The sequence below is a fragment of the Ranitomeya imitator genome, chromosome 7 (genome assembly GCF_032444005.1).
Source record: "Ranitomeya imitator isolate aRanImi1 chromosome 7, aRanImi1.pri, whole genome shotgun sequence".
Classification (NCBI taxonomy): Eukaryota; Metazoa; Chordata; class Amphibia; order Anura; family Dendrobatidae; genus Ranitomeya; species Ranitomeya imitator.
The window spans coordinates 144,294,509-144,312,679 of NC_091288.1; the positions used below are offsets into that span (position 1 = coordinate 144,294,509).

The following is an 18,171-nucleotide window of genomic DNA, read 5'->3' on the forward strand; positions in this document are numbered from 1 at the left end:
GATTCAGTCTTCCCAGCCTGGTGCAGGGCTACAATTTTGTTTCTGGTGTCCTTTGACAGCTCTTTGGTCTTCACCATAGTGGAGTTTGGAGTCAGACTGTTTGAGGGTGTGCACAGGTGTCTTTTTATACTGATAACAAGTTTAAACAGGTGCCATTACTACACGTAATGAGTGGAGGAAAGAGGAGACTCTTAAAGAAGAAGTTACAGGTCTGTGAGAGCCAGAAATCTTGATTGTTTGTTTCTGACCAAATACTTATTTTCCACCATAATATGCAAATAAAATGTTAAAAAAAACAGACAATGTGATTTTCTGGATTTTTTTTTCTCAGTTTGTCTCCCATAGTTGAGGTCTACCTATGATGTAAATTACAGACGCCTCTCATCTTTTTAAGTGGTGGAACTTGCACTATTGCTGACTGACTAAATACTTTTTTGCCCCACTGTAGGTAGATTGTGACCAGGTATTTTATGCTAATTTTCTTTGTTTAATCTGTCTTGATTTGTTAATAAAATCTGTTTTGAATAGCTAATGATCTGTAAAAATATCGCTCAAGTATTAATTTTCTAGTAACTAGTACTGCAAACGGCGTTGTGTGTGGTGTGAACAGGCTCTGACACTGATTCTTCTCCACAGCCAACAGTTACAGCTAATTGCACAAAGTTCATTACACTGAGATTTAGAACAGGACTCGGTCCACTGTAGAAGGCGGACAAATGAACAACCGTGTTCTGACCACTTTTGAAACATAATTGGTATCTTTTTTTTCATATCACTATATATTGTTAGAAAAAAAGGAATAAAATATTAGAGTTTTTGCTCTGGTCAAAAAGCTTCACAAAAGGCTAAAACCTCCTGTTCTGTAGATAATTTTTCAGCAGTCATCTTATCAGCATGGGAAAGTTTACAATGAAAGGTATCTCCTCCATTGTTCATAGAGACACAGCTGCCACAAGAAGGTTAAAGTATACTGAAGATGAAAATTGGCGGACACTGACAGCTTGGGGCCCCTGTGCAAGAAATATGTCTGGGCCCCTCTCCCTGCCCAGCATGCTGTTTATGATGAGGACAATCTGGCCATGGGACCCCTGAAGTTTTGGCTCTGAGCAACAGGCCAGATTGTCCTGATCACCGCCCTGCAAGGAGGGGCGTAGTTAGCAATCATAGGACACCATAGGAAAAGTTCTATTTGGGCCCTCCACACCGCTAAAAATATATATATATTTATATTTTTTCTACTGAGGTGGAGATATGTCTCTATTAGGATTCGGTTCTGCTGAGGCCAACCTCATATATATTATATTACATTGTAAATCTGGTATGTATCTATACCATCTGGTATCTGATAAAGGGCTATTCCCAAAATAAATCAAGTTATCCCCAATCCCGATGATAAGGCATAATCTACTGACTTTTGGGGGACTGACCACTGGGATCCCCAGCAATTCTGAGAACAGGACTCTGAAGCTTAGCCATGGCATCGGGCCCCCCCCCATGACTCATGGGCCCCATAGCGTGCCGGTGTCCCTGATGGCGAGTGGGCCCCGACATTTGCCACGTGCACCAGGCAGTGATACCATCCCTGCCTGCCTGCAAGGGCCCCCCTCCACCTCCGGGCCCCAGTGCTGCTGCATCGACGGTATGTCCTCCCCGGTCTCACCCAACAGGGTTGATTCGCACCAGACACAGTTTTGTGCCCCGGAGCAGTTACATGTATAATATATTAGAGCACTGTTACTAAATATTACATGAATTTTACTTTTGGGTTTTGCCTCAGTCTACATTAGATTTATTGCTTATAATGTTGCAGATTAATAATACGAAGAGATCACTTATTAGAAGACGCCTTCAACCAAATCATGGGCTATTCAAGAAAAGATCTTCAAAGAAATAAGCTTTATGTTACTTTTGTGGGGGAAGAGGGGTAAGTGCTACAGCTAATTAAATGTATATGCCATGTACATGACCGTATTATATATCTGCAATATGGTGCCTATAGCCTGCTAATGGCCATACTGTCCCACAGTATACCTATGATTTTATATGGAAGCACACATAAAGGTTGGTCAGAGCCATATTATGACTAAAGTTCTGTTGACGTTCAGCATTTTCTGTTTTTTTCAGCAAGTATTTATTAGAATGTATATAATGTCACTTTCAGGTGAACACAATACACACTATAGGCTTCTATGATGATCCATAGCTAGCACTAATAAACTGCAGGAGGTCTGGCTGTAGTGCCTTAAGAAGGGTGCAAAACATTACTTGTGCTATCTTCATCTGAATGTGGCCTCCGTCTATGAACTTTGAGATTTATTAACGTACAAATTACCTTCCCTAATAAACTTATTCCTAATTAGAGGGGTATTCTCAAGTTGTCTCTTGAGCAGCTCACATGTCTGCATTCTCCTTATTTCATTGTTTCTGAGGGGGTGGGAAGTCCATGAGTGACAGTTCTGGTCAGTAGAAGATCTGTAGTGTTAGCAGAATTTGTGCTGAGCTTTATAGTTCTAAGGTAACATAGTCCGCTATCAATGATGTGTTCTGTAGTGTACACACAAAATTTACATATAGAGATAACATGGCATTTGAACAAGCACACAGCTCTGGACAGTAAGAACCCTTTTTAGGAGAACTGTTCTGGAAGTAGCTGATTGTACAAGCTGGTGATTTTGCAAGATTTATAACAGCAGCTTGTCAGGAAATGAGCAGAAGGAGCAAGGAGGTAAAAAGTTAACTGCTGTATAGATATCAATGAGCTGGAGAGATTTGGCTGTGGTCTTAGGAGTTAACTCCCCTCCTGGAATATAACTCCTCACATTCAGCCAGCTGAGCTCCATGGACAAAAGCTGTACACTTTCTAAGACAAAGGGCCTAATAGCAGGAGAATGACATCCATATAGAAAAAGCAAGTCAATTGCAAAATCTTTTATTTTCATGCTTTTTTGCTAAATCAATTTAATAACATGAGACTACCCCTTTAGGTGTAATAGCATAGCTATTTCAGTGACTGAAAATAAGTTATGATGACCCACTGAATGATTATTCGTAAGCTCCTCTCTATGGTTACACTCTGGTCACACTCATAGAAGAAGGAGAAAACAGCGTGTATATTTCAAACAAGTAAGAAAGTCTTTATTACCGTAGTTAACAAACAGTTAAGAACATATTTAAAAAGTGATGCAAGGGACAGGCAAGAGTGACACCCATCCATCATACAGAGTCAATGTTAGACACATCTCTTAACAATTAGCAATAAAAAAAAGAAAGAGGAAGTAATACTATGAGAGTAAAGGTACAGTACCTTCACACTAAACGACGCTGCAGCGATCCAGACAACGATCCGGATCGCTGCAGCATCGCTGTTTGATCGCTGGAGAGCTGTCACACAGACCGCTCTCCAGCGACCAACGATGCCGGTAACCAGGGTAAACATCGGGTTACTAAGCGCAGGGCCGCGCTTAGTAACCCAATGTTTACCCTGGTTACCATCCTAAAAGTAAAAAAAAACAAACACTTCATACTTACCTTCCGCTGTCTGTCCCCGGCGCTCTGCTTCTCTGTACTGGCTGTGAGCACAGCGGCCGGAAAGCAGAGCGGTGATGTCACCGCTCTGCTTTCTGGCCGCTGTGCTCACAGTGAGTGCAGGAAAGCAAAGCGCCAGGGTCAGACAGCGGAAGGTAAGTATGAAGTGTTTGTTTTTTTTTTACTTTTAGGATGGTAACCAGGGTAAACATCGGGTTACTAAGCGCGGCCCTGCGCTTAGTAACCCGATGTTTACCCTGGTTACCAGTGAAAACATCGCTGAATCGGCGTCACACACGCCGATTCTGCGATGTCAGCGGGAGAGCCAGCGACCAAATAAAGTTCTGGCCTTCTAACCCCGACCAACGACATCACAGCAGGATTCTGATCGCTGCTACGTGTCAAACACAACGATATCGCTAGCCAGGACGCTGCAATGTCACGGATTGCTAGCGATATCGTTTAGTGTGAAGGTACCTTAAGTCCCAAGAAGTGCCTATATGTAGTATAAGTCTTCCATTAAGTTAAGGTAAAGGACAAACCTAAATATCTTATCTGTAGAGGGCGCAATTTGGTTTTTGCTCAGATATATATAAAAATACAAAATCAATGGTTCAATACAAAAGTCATCTTACCCAAATATGTAGGAGAGGGATAGGGTAGCACAAGAACAAGTCGTATTAACCCCAACGTGCGTTTTACATATTCAGTCCATACTGCTTTATCAAGGGGAAGTTATCCTTGTAAATAATTGATTACTTCCCCTTGATAAAGCAGTATGGACTGAATATGCGAAACGCGGGTTGGGGTTAATACTACTTGTTCTTGTGACTACTCTATCCCTCTCCTGCATATTTGGGTAAGATGCCTTTTGTATTGATGCATTGATTTTGTATATTTATTAAGATAGGGTCTTTACCCTTTGAGCAAAGACCAAATTGCGCCCTCTACATATAAGATATTTGTTTGTCCTTTACCTTAACTTTATGGAAATCTTATACTACATATAGGCACTTTTTGGGACTTACTCTCGTAGTATTACTTTCCCTTTCTGTTTCTATTGATAACTGTTAAGAAATGTGTCTAACATTGATTCTGTATGATGGATGGGTAAAAAAATATTTAGAATTGAGAGTCCTCTGTGGTTGATACCTTTTAATGGCTAACTGAAAAGATGGTAACAAATTGCAAGCTTTCAAGACTACACAGGTCTCTTCATCAGGCAAAGACTAAAAGAAATTCTGAAGAATCACATATTTATGCACAACATAGCACAGAAATCCATGCGACACATTCATTCCTGCAGTGAGACTGTCAAAGGTCGTCATCAGTTTATATTCCCATACTCTTCTGTCTCTTTTAGATTTGAAGCTACCTTTTAACACAAGTAATTTCATGTCCATATAAACTGATGACGACCTTTGACAGTCTCACTGCAGGAATGAATGTGTCGCATGGATTTATGTATATTTACATCAACTAAGGAATTTGCCCCTCAGACCATGTGGGGTCATCACAACAGAACCAGACCCCAATCAGAGGACAATGAAACATTCCTTATCTAAGAACTGGCCCAATATTTATGGACCTAACTGTTTATCACTCATAGTAATTCTGCTTCATGTCACCTGTCTTATCCATGTTTTTTTTTCTGTGCTATGTTGTGCATAAATATGTGATGCTTCAGAATTTCTTTTAGTCGCAGGATTCTGGGTGCCCCCATAATGCTCCATCAGTGGAAAACTTAAAAAGTTATATCTCTCAGAATAAAGCGATCCAAAAATAATTATTTTTTCTAAAAAAGAGTTTTTATTGTGTAAAAGCGCCAAAACATAAAAAAGTTATAAATGAGGTATCGCTGCAATCATACTGACCCGAATTTTACCACACACGGAACGACATAAACCCCCCACCAAAAAAAAATTAAAATCCTGAATTGCTGTTTTTTGTTCATTCTGCCTCCCAAAAATCGGAATAGAAAGCGATCAAAAACTTTCATGTGCCCAAAAATGGTAGCAATGAAAATGTCAACTCGTCTCGCAAAAAACAAGCCTTTACATGAATCTGTGGGCCCAAATATGGAAAAATTATAGCTCTCAAAATGTGGTGATGCAAAAACTATTTTTTGCAATAAAAAGTGTCTTTTAGTGTGTGACAGCTGCCAAACCTAAGACCCCGATATAAATCTGGCATCGCTGTAATCGCACTGACCCGAAGAATAAAGTCGCCCAATCACTTAATTCACACAAGGAGCGGTGTAAAAAAATAAATATAACCAGTTCTTTGCCTGCTGTTGATTTTTTTATTCTGCCTCCCAAAGATAGCAGTAAGGCTCGGCGCACATTTATCCTCCACTCTGCGCTGAGCACTTGCATCAGGGTTTCCGTTTAAATCTCTGAAATGTGTAATTCAGATGAAACCTCTGGCGGAAGATTTCCTATATTGAGGCAGATGGAGGCACTGTGGAAGCTGTCTGGCCTGTGATCCTGTGGTGTCCGTCTTTTTAAGCGTGCATAAGAGAGACCGTCGGCCACAGTTTTGTGCACTTCTGAAAAGGACACCACTGAACAAAGGCCAGACGGAGTCCAGAGTGACTCTGCTGCCTCTTTTCATTATAGTGAATGAATCCATTGGGGGTTTCATCTGGATCACGTCACTTAGATTTAGATGGAAACCCCAAAGTAAGTGGTCAGTGTAGAGCACCAGGTAAATGTAGCCCAAATGTTATGTAAAGTATAGGGGCTTCCACGTTACCAGTAGCACAAAGGCTCTGGAAAAGCAAAATGGCTCCTCATCCTCCTAAAGAAATTCAGCAAATTCTCCACTCTCAAATCCAAATGCCCCCTCCCTTCTGAGCCGCACAGTATACATAAACCACAAATTGCTTCCACGTTTGGCATTTCTGAAGCTATGAGAGCCCCCCTAACGTACGGGTGCATGCCTCCAGAAGCACGTGCTGGGCATAATGTACTAGTAACTGCAACTTACTGATGGCTGCAACGTACTGGTCACTACAGCGTACTGGTCACTACAACGGCAGTTTGCAATTTTCACTCGGCAAAATTCATTACTGTTTGTGTCTGGAAAATACCCATGGAGTCAAAATAGTCACTACACCTGTAGAAAAATTTCCCAAGTTTCAAAAATGAGGTCTCTTGAGGGGCATTCTGCTCTTCTAGCAATTAGAGGCTCTGTATATGGAGTCCGCAAACTGTTCTGGGAAAATCTGCGCTGCAGGAGGCAAATAGCTCTTCGTTCCTTCCGAGTTTCAACGTATGGCTAAGTAGTTCTGTATTGCCACGTTCAGTAGAAATTGTGGGACAAATTTTGGTGCCATTTTTACCGACTTCTTGTGTGAAAATGTAAAATATAGGGCTAAAACCAAATTTTGGTGGTAAAAATATAGTTATTTTGTCTTCACTGCCTAATGGTATACACACCAGTGGTGTCAATATGATCACCCGTAGATGAATTCATTGAGAGGTGTAGTTTGTAAAATGGGGTCACTTATGGGAGGTTCTGATATTCTGGCACCTCGTGGGCTCTCCCAGTGAGTCATGGCACCTGCAAACCATAACGGTAAAATCTGGTGCTCCTTGCCTTCTGAGGTTTGCACTGTCCTAAAAAATATTTCACAATTATATATAGGGTATTGGCGCACTCAGGAAAAAATGGACCTCAGTTTGTTGTAAAACAAATTCCCATTAGCCCTTAAAAAAATTAAAAACTTGGGGCTAAAACAATATTTTAGTGGTAAAAATGTAATGTATTCTTCCTTCACAGCTCAGTGGTATAAAATTCTGTGAGGCACATGTGGTGTCAATATGACCACTGCACCATTAGATGAATTCATTGGAGAGTGTAGTTTTCAAAATTAGTTCACATATAGGGGTTATCTGTTGTTCTGGCACCTCAGGGGCTCTGCCAATGTGACATGGCACCATCAAACCATTCCAGCAAAATCTGAACTCCAATATGGTGCCTCTTCCTTTCTGAGCTTTGCACTATGCCTCAAAAGTAGTTTTCCCCTACATATGGGCTATCGGCGTACTCAAGAGAAACTGCACAACAAATTGTATGGTGCAATTTCTCCTGTTACCCTTATGAAAATGCAAAATGTGTGGCCAAAATAAAAATGTTTGTGGGGAAAATGTGATTTTATTATTTTGACAGCTTAATGTTATAAACTTCTGTGAAGCACCAGTGGGTTCATGGTGCTCACAACACATCTAAATGGTCTAGTTTCAAAAATGGGGTCACTTGTGGCGGGGTTCCACTGTTTTGGCACACCAGTAGCTCTCCAAAAGGGACATGACGTCCGCTAATGATTCCAGGAAATTTTACTTGCAAAAAGTAAAATTACACTCCTTCCCTTCTGACCCCTGCCATGCACCCAAACAGTAGTTTTCTCCCTCATATTGGGTATTAGCATATTCAGGAGAAATTGTACAACAAACTGTATGTAAGGTCTGTGACTAAGGAGAGAAACTCCTAAGGTGAACCCGCAGGACCATGACAACGAACCTCCCAAGGTTGAGCTGGCCTGGTAGACCACCCTCTATCCAGGGAGCGTCAGGGGCAGGCCCAAGGGAGACTATTGCCACGGAAGCTGATACCTGGGGACAGAGGGTAGGAGTCACAGGAATAGGCGGACAAGGAAACAAGTAGGGGAGACTGGGGACTACAGGAAAAGGCTACTAATGGCCCAACAAGGGAAGAGGGCAGTAGGACATGCAGGGAACATGAAACTGACAAGGAGCTGACGGAGACGAACGAATGGTGCTAAGAGGGCAAGCAGGGAGGTAAGGGGTAGACGGAGCTAGGAGGTAGACAGAGAAACGCAGGAAAGCGAGGGACCTGATTCAAGTGAAAAACACAATTGACAATCATGCAAGGAACAAGGGGGGAGGCTACCTGATATAGGAGGAGTACCACAGGACTTCCGGGTCAGGAACCTCCAGGGTCAAGGAAAGGAGGAATGGAGCGACCGAGAACCAGCCAGTGGAGGTGCGCGTGCGCCACAGAAGTCAGAAGGCGAAATGCGTATCCGACGGGAGTCAGGAGACGGCGAAGAGACCGGAAGAGAGGAGGATGGGTGTCGCGCACACACGCCGGGTGCGCGCAGGGAGGAACGCCAGGAGCTGGAGGAAGACCCGGAAGACGCAGCAGCAGGAGCACGCAAGGCCAGGTAAGTATGTCGGTGGTCAGGAGAAGAAGCGACAGGCGCGATAGTACCCCCCTCCTTACGCCCCCTCCTTCTAAGAAACCTGGTTAAAATTCGAGGAGCATTAATGTTCTCCCGAGGTTCCCAAGACTTCTCCTCGGGGCCAAAACCTTTCCAATCAATTAAACAGAGAGTCCGACCTCGAGACTTCTACATGGCTAGAATGTCCTTAACTTCAAAAACATCCTGAGCGGAAACAGGTAGAGGCGAACGGCCAGTGGTGGCGTGGAACTGGTTGAGTATGACTGGCTTAAGCAGGGAAACGTGGAACGAGTTGGGAATGCGAAGCGAGGTGGGTAACTTTAATTTGTATGCGACTTCGTTACTACGAGCAATAATCTCATATGGACCGATATACCGTGGACCAAGTTTATACGAAGGAATCTTTAGACGGATGAACTTGGAGGACAACCACACTTTATCACCATGTTGGAAAGATGGAACATCCAGACGCCTCTTGTCGGCATGTCTTTTAATTCTGTGTCTAGCTCGTTCGAGTGCGGTTTTGGTCTCCTGCCAGACCCTGGAGATCTCCACAGACAGAAGATCGGCCGCCGGCACACCCGAAGCAGAGGGTACCGGCAGAGGAACACCAGGATGCAGGATGTTGTCCGTAAACGATGAAGAAAGGCGACTGAGAGGGGAGGATTCACCATAGTGGTTATTGTATGCAAACTCGGCCCAAGGGAGTAAACTAGACCAGTAATTCTGGTGGGCGTTAGAGAAGTGACGGAGGTAGGTGACCAGGATTTGATTTGTGCGCTCCGCCTGACCATTAGTTGGAGGATGGTAGGCAGAGGAGAAATCTAGGGTCATGTTCATTAGTTTGCATAATGCACGCCAGAAGTGCGAGACGAACTGGACTCCTCAATCCGAATATGTTGATGAAAGCCATGAATCCGAAAAATATGAGCGATGAAGACTTTCGCCAATTCGGGGGCAGAATGTAATCCGGGAAGTGGGATGAAATGAGCCATCTTGGAAAATCGATCCACGACTTAAAAAATAACCGTATGACCAGACGACCGAGGCAGATCAGTAATAAAGTCCATTGCAATATGGCGCCAAGGAGCCAAGGGTACAGGAAGCGGATGCAATAGACCTGAGGGAGGATGCCTAGGAACCTTGTTTTTGGCACACGAAGGACTGGAAGCGACAAAACTTCGGTCGTCGAGAGGAAGAGATGGCCACCAGTAGTACCGCGATATCAGAGTGAGAGTCTTCTTGAAACCGACATGATCTGCCAGCTTGGAAGCATGACCCCAATGTAGAACTCGCCTCCTGTTGCTCTCTTGAACAAAAGTCTTCCCCGGAGGCAACGGAGTCAAACTAATGGGAGCAACAAAGAGAATCTTGTTTGGATCCACGACATGCGAAGGCCTCTCCTCGACATCGGTAGTAAGAAACGGTCTGGATAAAGCGTCAGCTTTGAAGTTCTTATCACCAGGACGGAAATGTAACTCAAAATCAAATCGGCAAAGAACGACCACCTGGCCTGCTAAGAGTTAAGTCTTTGCGCTGAACGGTTGTATGCCAGATTCTTGTGGTGTGTGTAGATCTTGAAAGGATGTACTGCTCCCTCCAACAGATACCGCCATTCCTCCAATGCTAATTTGATAGCCAGCAACTCTGTCACCAATAGTATAGTTTCTCTCGGAGGTGGAGAAAGTCTTAGAAAAGAAGCTGCAGGGAACCAGCCGACCGGAGGAAGATCTCTGAAAAAGAACCGCTCCAGCTCTGATGGCAGAAGCATCCACCTCCAGAATGAAGGGCTTGTTAATCTCAGGCAGATGGAGAACGGGAGCTATAACAAAGGCTTGTTTCAAGGACTTGAAAGCATTCTCAGCCTCAGGAGGCCAGGAGTGAGGGTTTGCTCCCTTGCGGATCAGAGCAGAGATGGCACCTGACAGGTTGGAAAAGTGTGGCATGAACTGCCGGTAGTAATTAGCGAAACCAAGGAACTGTTGTAGACCAGAGTCAGATATGATATACCCTAAGAACGGTAGGGAAGACTGTTCAAAGGTGCACTTCTCGAGCTTGGCATATAGACGATTCGCTCTAAGACGTAGAAGAACTTGATGAACGTCTCTTCTGTGGGTAGAGAGATCTGGAGAAGATATAAGAATATCATCTAAGTACACTACCACACAGGAATATAGTAGATCCCGGAACACATTGTTCACAAACTCCTGGAACACTGCGGGAGCGTTGCACAAACCAAAAGGCATAACCAAATACTCATAATGGCTGTCTCAAGTGTTGAAAGCAGTCTTCCACTCGTCACCAGTACGGATACGGATGAGATTTTCGCACCCTGGAGGCAGTCGAACAGCTCTGGAATGAGAGGAAGTGGGTACTTATTCTTAATCATGATATTGTTGAGACCTCGGTAGTTGATGCAGGGACGTAGGGAACCATCCTTCTTGATGAAAAAGAAACCTGCACCAGCGGGAGATGAAGATTTATGAATAAAGCCTCTGGCTAAGTTCTCCTGCACATATTCGGACATAACTTGGGTCTTGGAAGTGGACAAGGGGTAAATTCGGCCCCTAGGTGGAGTGGAACCAGGAACGAGATTAATCGGACAATCATATGGACGATGCGGAGGCATTATCTCCGCCTCCTTTTTATTGAAGACGTCAGCAAAGGCCCAATAAGCAGATGGTAATTCAGAAGACACCGAAGTTGGCTGCGAAGAGTTCATCTGGACAGGAAGCAAGCATTTATCTTGGCAGAATTGTCCCCAACGCAGAATGTCCCCAGACCACAAGTCCAGAGTAGGCTCGTGCATTCTCAACCAAGGAAGACCGAGAACAATCGTATGAGACAGCGAGTGTAGCACGTAGAAGACAATCCTCTCACGGTGGCAGACTCCGATCTGTAGTTCCAATTCTTCGGTGACCTGAGTAACGTACTCCCGCAGGGGTTGACCATTGACCGAAGCTATCTGCCGAGAAGTCTCCAGGGATCTGACCGGAATCCGAAGTCTTCTGACCGCCTCTAGCTGGATGAAATTTCCGGCCGCACCTGAATCAACATAAGCTACTTCAGAAGAACGCTTGGAACCCAAGTGCAAAAGAACAGAAAGAGTCAAAGGTAGAGAGGAATCAGAATCACCTAGGGAGACCTCTTACCTTTCCTAGGTGGAGGCAATTCCCGGTCTCGGTAAAGGAACGCAGTAAAAACAGAGAACTTGTGTGAGTCTTTCTTTTCGGCGCTGCTCCACAGGTTTGAGTCGGTTCCCCTGCATGGGTTCCGGAGCAGGGACAGCCGAAGTCGACACAGGACTTGAGCGAGAGGGAATACGGGTAGCCGAAGGAAATCAAGGAAATCTTCTCTCCCTAGCGGCCTCACGAAAACGCTCCTGAAAGCGCAAGTCTATGCGAGTCGCCAAGGAGATCAGATCCTCCAAAGATGTCGGAGTATTCCTACCTGCCAGCTCGTCCTTAATCTGAGCCGAAAGATCACGCCAAAAAGCTCCCACCAAGGCTTCATTGTTCCAACCTAACTAGGAAGACAGGGTGCGAAACCAAATGGCCTATTGACCCACAGAGAGCGTACCCTGGTGGAGGTTAAAGAGCGACTCCGTAGCAGAGACCAAGCGACCAGGCTCATCAAATGCCTTAAGGAAGGTGTCGAGAAAGGTGGAGAGTTGAGAGACTAGAGGATCGTCCCGCTCCCAAAGAGGATTGACCCAGGCTAAAGCCTCTCCCTCCTGATCAGACACCAAAAAGGCCATCTTGGCTCGATCTGTGGGGTATTACTGTGGCAGCAACTCAAAATGTAGTTGGCACTGATTAAGAAACCCCCTACATAAACTTGGTATCTCCGCTGTACCGTGGCGGTTTCGCCAGGCAGGGCGGTGGGTGGAGAATTGTGGCCTGAGTCGAGGCAGAGGCGGCAGACTGAACAGCAAGAAGACGGTCATCCACAGACGCCATATAGCTAAGGATGTGGACCTGGGTATCACGCTGCTGAGCAAGCTCCTGCTGGATACTGGCCAGCTGGACAGCGCTTCCTGGATCGGACGTCTGAAAGGCTGATAGGCGGGACTCCATAGTTTTGAAGAAGGACATTATCCTAGACTGATTTTCCCGTAGAAATACAAGTTCCTTTTGGGTTGGGGATGGGATACCAGCGGGGTTCATGGCATGATTGTACTGTAAGGTCTGAGACTAAGGAGAGAAACTCCTAAGGTGAACCCGCAGGACAGTGACAACGAACCTCCCAAGGGTAAGCTGGCCTTGTAGACCATCCCCTATGCAGGGAGTGTCAGGGGCAGGCCCAAGGGAGACTATTGCCGCGAAAGCTGATACCTGGGGACAGAGGATAGAAGTCACAGGAATAGGCGGACAAGGAAACGAGTAGTGGAGACTGGGGTCTACAGGAAAAGGCTACTAATGGTCCAACAAGAGAAGAGGGCAGTAGGACATGCAAGGAGCACGAAACTGACAAGTAGCTGACGGAGACAAACAAATGGTGCTAAGAGGGCAAGCAGGGAGGTAAGTGGTAGACGGCACAGGAAACAAAGTAGGACAAGGTACAGGACTAGCTAGCAGGTAGGCAGAGAAATGCAGGAAAGCGAGGGACCTGAATCAAGCGAAAAACACAATTGACAATTCGGCAAGGAACAGGGGGAGAGGCTACCTGATCTAGGAGTACCACCACAGGACTTCTGGGTCAGGAATCTCCAGGGTCAAGGAAAGGAGGAACGGAGCGACCGAGAACCAGCCAGTAGAGGTGCGCGTGCGCCACAGAAGTCAGAAGGCGATGTGCCCATGCGCACCTGACGGGAGTCAGGAGACAGCGAAGAGACCGGAAGAGAGGAGGACGGGCGGCGCACACTCAAGCCGGGTGCGCGCAGGGAGGAATGCCAGGGGCTGGAGGAAGATGCGGCAGCAGCAGAAGCACGCAAGGCCGGGTAAGTATGTCGGCGGTCAGGAGGAGAAGCGACAGGCGCGACACTGAATGGTGCAATTTCTCCTGTTACCCTTATGAAAATGCAATATTTTGTGCTAAACACATATTTGTGGGGAAAATATCTTGTTTTTTATTTTTACGGCTCAACATTATAAACTTCTGTGAAGCACCTGGGGGTTCAAAGTCCTCACCACGCATCTAAATACATTCCTTGAGGGGTCTAGTATCCAAAATAGTGTCACTTGTGGCGGATTTTCACTGTTTAGGCACATCAGGGGCTCTCCAAACGCAACATGGCGTCTGCCAATTGTTCCAACAAATTTTGCATTCAAAAAGGCAAATGGCGCTCCTTCCATTCCAAGCTCCGCCTTGTGCCCAAACAGTGGTTTTCTCTCTCATATGGGTTTGTTAGCATGCTCAGGAGAAATTACACAACGCATTTTTGGGTCCATTTTGGAGTCTATTTTTTCCTATTACCCTTGTCAAAATAAAAAATAATTGGATCTGAAGTAAATTTTGGGGGGAAAAAACTTAAATGTTCATTTTGTTTTTTCACATTCCCAAAATTCATGGAAAGCACCTGAGGGATTAATAAACTTCTTGAATGTGGTTTTGAGCTCCTAGAGGGGTTCAGTTTTTAGAATGGTGTCACTTTTGGGTATCTTCTATGACATAGATCCCTCAAAGGGACTTCAAATGTGATGTGCTCCCTAAAAAAATGGTTTTGTAAATTTTGTTGTAAAAATGAGAAATCACTGGTCAACTTTAACCATTCTAACTTCCTAACAAGAAAAAAATGTTGGTTCCAAAATGGTGCTGATGAAAAGTAAACGTGGGAAATGTTATTTATGAACTATTTTGTGTGACCTATCTCTGTAATTTAAGGGCATGAAAATTCAAAGTTGGAAAATTGTGAAATTTTCGCCAAATTTCCGTTTTTTTCGCAAATAAACTCATGTCATATCAAATAAATGTTACCACTATTATAAAGTGCAATATGTCACGAAAAAATAATCTCAGAATCACTGGAATCCCGTTCCAGAAATATTACGTCATAAAGGGACATTGGTCAGAATTGTAAAAATTGGCCTGATCATTAACGTGCAAACCACCTTCGGGGGGTAAGGGGTTAAATATGTTCTTAAACTGTTTGTTAACTAGTAAACACTTTCTTACTTGTTTGAAATACATACAGTGCCTTGCAAAAGTATTCGGCCCACTTGAACGTTTCAACCTTTTCCCACATATGCTTCAAACATAAAGATACCAAATGTAAATTTTTGGTGAAGAATCAACAACAAGTGGAACACAATTGTCAAGTTGGACTAAATTTATTGGTTATTTTAAATTTTTGTGGAAATTCAAAAACTGAAAAGTGGGGCGTGCAATATGTTTCGGCCCCTTTAACTTAATACTTTGTTGCGCCACCTTTTGCTGCGATTACAGCAGCAAGTCACTTGGGGTATATCGCTATCAGTTTTGTACATCGAGAGACCGAAATTCTTGCCCATTCTACCTTGTCAAACAGCTCGAGCTCAGTGAGATTGGATGGAGATCGTTTGTGAACAGCAGTTTTCATCTCTTTCCACAGATTCTCGATTGGATTGAGGTCTGGACTTTGACTTGGCCATTCTAACATCTGGATACGTTTATTTGTGAACCATTCCATTGTAGATGTTGCTTTATGTTTGGGATCATTGTCTTGTTGGAAGACAAATCTCCGTCCCAGTCTCAGGTCTTTTGCAGACTCCAACAGGTTTTCTTCAAGAATGGTCCTGTATTTGGCTCCATCCATCTTCCCATCAATTTTAACCATCTTCCCTTTCCCTGCTGAAGAAAAGCAGGCCCAAACCATGATGCTGCCACCACCATGTTTGACAGTGGGGATGGTGTGTTCAGGGTGATGAGCTGTGTTGCCTTTATGCCAAACATATCGTTTGGCATTGTTGCCAAAAAGTTCGAGTTTGGTTTCATCTAAGCAGAGCACCTTCTTCCACATGTTTGGTGTGTCTCCCAGGTGGCTTGTTGCAAACTTTAAACAACACTTTTTATGGATATCTTTGAGAAATGGATTTCTTCTTGCCACTCTTCCATAAAGGCCAGATTTGTGCAGTGTATGACTGATTGTTGTCCTATGGACAGACTGTCCCACCTCAGCTGTGGATCTCTGCAGTTCATCCAGAGTGATCATGGGCCTCTTGGCTGCATCTCTGATCAGTCTTCTCCTTGTTTGAGATGAACGTTTCGAGGGACGGCCGGGTCTTGGTAGATTTGCAGTGGTATGATACTCCTTCCATTTCAATATGATCGCTTTCACAGTGCTCCTTGGGATGTTTAAAGTTTTGGAAATCCTTTTGTATCCAAATCCAGTTTTAAACTTCCCCACAACAGTATCACAGACCTGCCTGTTGTGTTCCTTGGTGTTCATGATGCTCTCTGTGCTTCAAACAGAACCCTGAGACTATCACCGAGCAGGTGCATTTATACGGAAAATTGATTACACACAGGTGGATTATATTTATCATCATTAGGCATTTAGGACAACATTGGATCATTCAGAGATCCACAATGAACTTCTGGAGTGAGTTTGCTGCACTGAAAGTAAAGGGGCCAAATAATATTGCACGCCCCACTTTTCAGTTTTTGAATTTCCACAAAAATTTAAAATAAGCAATAAATTTTGTTCAACTTCACAATTGTGTTCCACTTGTTGATTCTTCACCAAAAATGTACATTTGGTAGCTTCTTTGTGTTTGAAGCATGATATGTGGGAAAAGGTTGAAAAGTTCAAGGGGGCCGAATACTTTCGCAAGGCACTGTACATTCCCTTTTCTCCTTCTATATTAGTTTTGAGTGGTTTTCTTGTTTGTGGACAAATACATCTGTTTGGTGTTTTTGGGGTTTTTGGGTATTAACTGGTCAAACTCATGTAGCATACACCACAAGGACATCTTGCCTCCAGTTTTCACAAGCAGTAGCCTCCAGTATTGGTAGAGACATTTTACTGGGTTTCTTGAAAGCTAAGTCTGTAAATTATCAGAAAGCAAACAACTATATAAAAGTGCTTTTGTTTTCCAATACAGGTTGGATTATAGTGGACCATCCAGGGAATTTTTCTTCCTTGTGTCTAGAGAGCTATTTAATCCATATTACGGATTATTTGAGTATTCTGCCAATGACACATACACAGTGCAAATAAGTCCAATGTCTGCATTTGTCGACAATCATCACGAATGGTAAGTTTTCTTATTGTTTACTGCAATCTGAAAACAATTCAGGAGATTACTTACAGTAGTTTTGTCGTAGAATGCATGAATTTTCTACATTGTGCAGCATCAACCCTATCAATAGAGTTACTGGTGCCGAATGGATGGAAAGCATGTTAGATACTTTATGCCTTCTGATTGCTGGTGTAAAACTTCACTTGCACACATCTTTAATAAATGTATCTAGCTCATCATCACAGCCATGTACAAGGAGACTACTTGAGGTTAACATAGTTTCTCCTATGCCTATCACTAAAATATGCTTGCATGTACTAAAGGTGGGAATTCAGTTACATTCACGCATGACGCATCCATGACAATGTCTGGGTGCTATCGTATTATTTTATAGGATCGCACACGGAACCATAGGGTTCTATTCACACATGCATGAAACACATGGATCCAGGAGTGCCAAGTGACACTCCAGTTGATTTCATGTCTCGTGGATCTCTTGCTTAGTGATACATTTGGATTAAAACACGTGACCTTTTACGCCACGGTCACACGTTCAGTATTTGGTCAGTATTTTACAGTATATGTAAGCCAAAACCAGGAGTGGGTGATAAATGCAGAAGTGGTGACGTGATTCTATTATACTTTTCCTCTGATTGTTCCACTTCTGGTTTTGGCACATAAATACTGATAATAATAATAATCTTTATGTATATTCCGCAGCGCTTTACAGTTTGCACACCTTATCACTGTCCCTGATGGGGCTCACAATCTAAATTCCCTATCAGTATGTCTTTGGTATGTGGGAGGAAACCGGAGAACCCACGCAAACTCCTTGCAGATGTCGTCCAAGGTGGGATTAGAACTCAGGACCCCAGCGCTGCAAGGCCACCGTGCTGCCCTACTGATGTAAAATACTGACCAAATACTGAACGTGTGAACTTGGCCTTAAGGATCTTTTTTGGCTTGGGAATACAGTAAACACCCCTCTTCAGTGGGAAAAAAAATAATGAAAAAGAATGGCTGCAACTAGAATGAGATTTGCGAAAAAAACAGTCAGTTTCTCACGGATGGTAAAATTAGCACTGATGTAAATGTAGCTTTAATCTAGACACAAGAGATGTGATTTTCTTCACCACTCTCAACCAGTGGCACCATGCATTATGTCCACCAGTCAGCAAATGATACACTACTGATACCCTATTAAATACCACATTAAGGCCCCGTCACACATAGCGACGCTTAAGCGATCCCAACAACGATACGACCTGTCAGGGATCGTTG

The 18,171-nt window shown here is 43.9% G+C and overlaps 1 protein-coding gene across 2 annotated transcripts in view; it reads left to right on the forward strand.

Moving 5' to 3' along the window:
- Positions 1 to 18,171, forward strand: part of HECW2 (HECT, C2 and WW domain containing E3 ubiquitin protein ligase 2) — a 378,118-nt gene that overhangs the window by 324,444 nt on the left and 35,503 nt on the right. For both annotated transcript variants that reach the window (XM_069733887.1, XM_069733888.1), the window contains exons 22-23: positions 1,811 to 1,924; positions 16,753 to 16,905. In XM_069733887.1, coding sequence (XP_069589988.1) covers positions 1,811 to 1,924; positions 16,753 to 16,905 — 267 coding nt within the window. The remainder of the gene's footprint in view (positions 1 to 1,810; positions 1,925 to 16,752; positions 16,906 to 18,171) is intronic.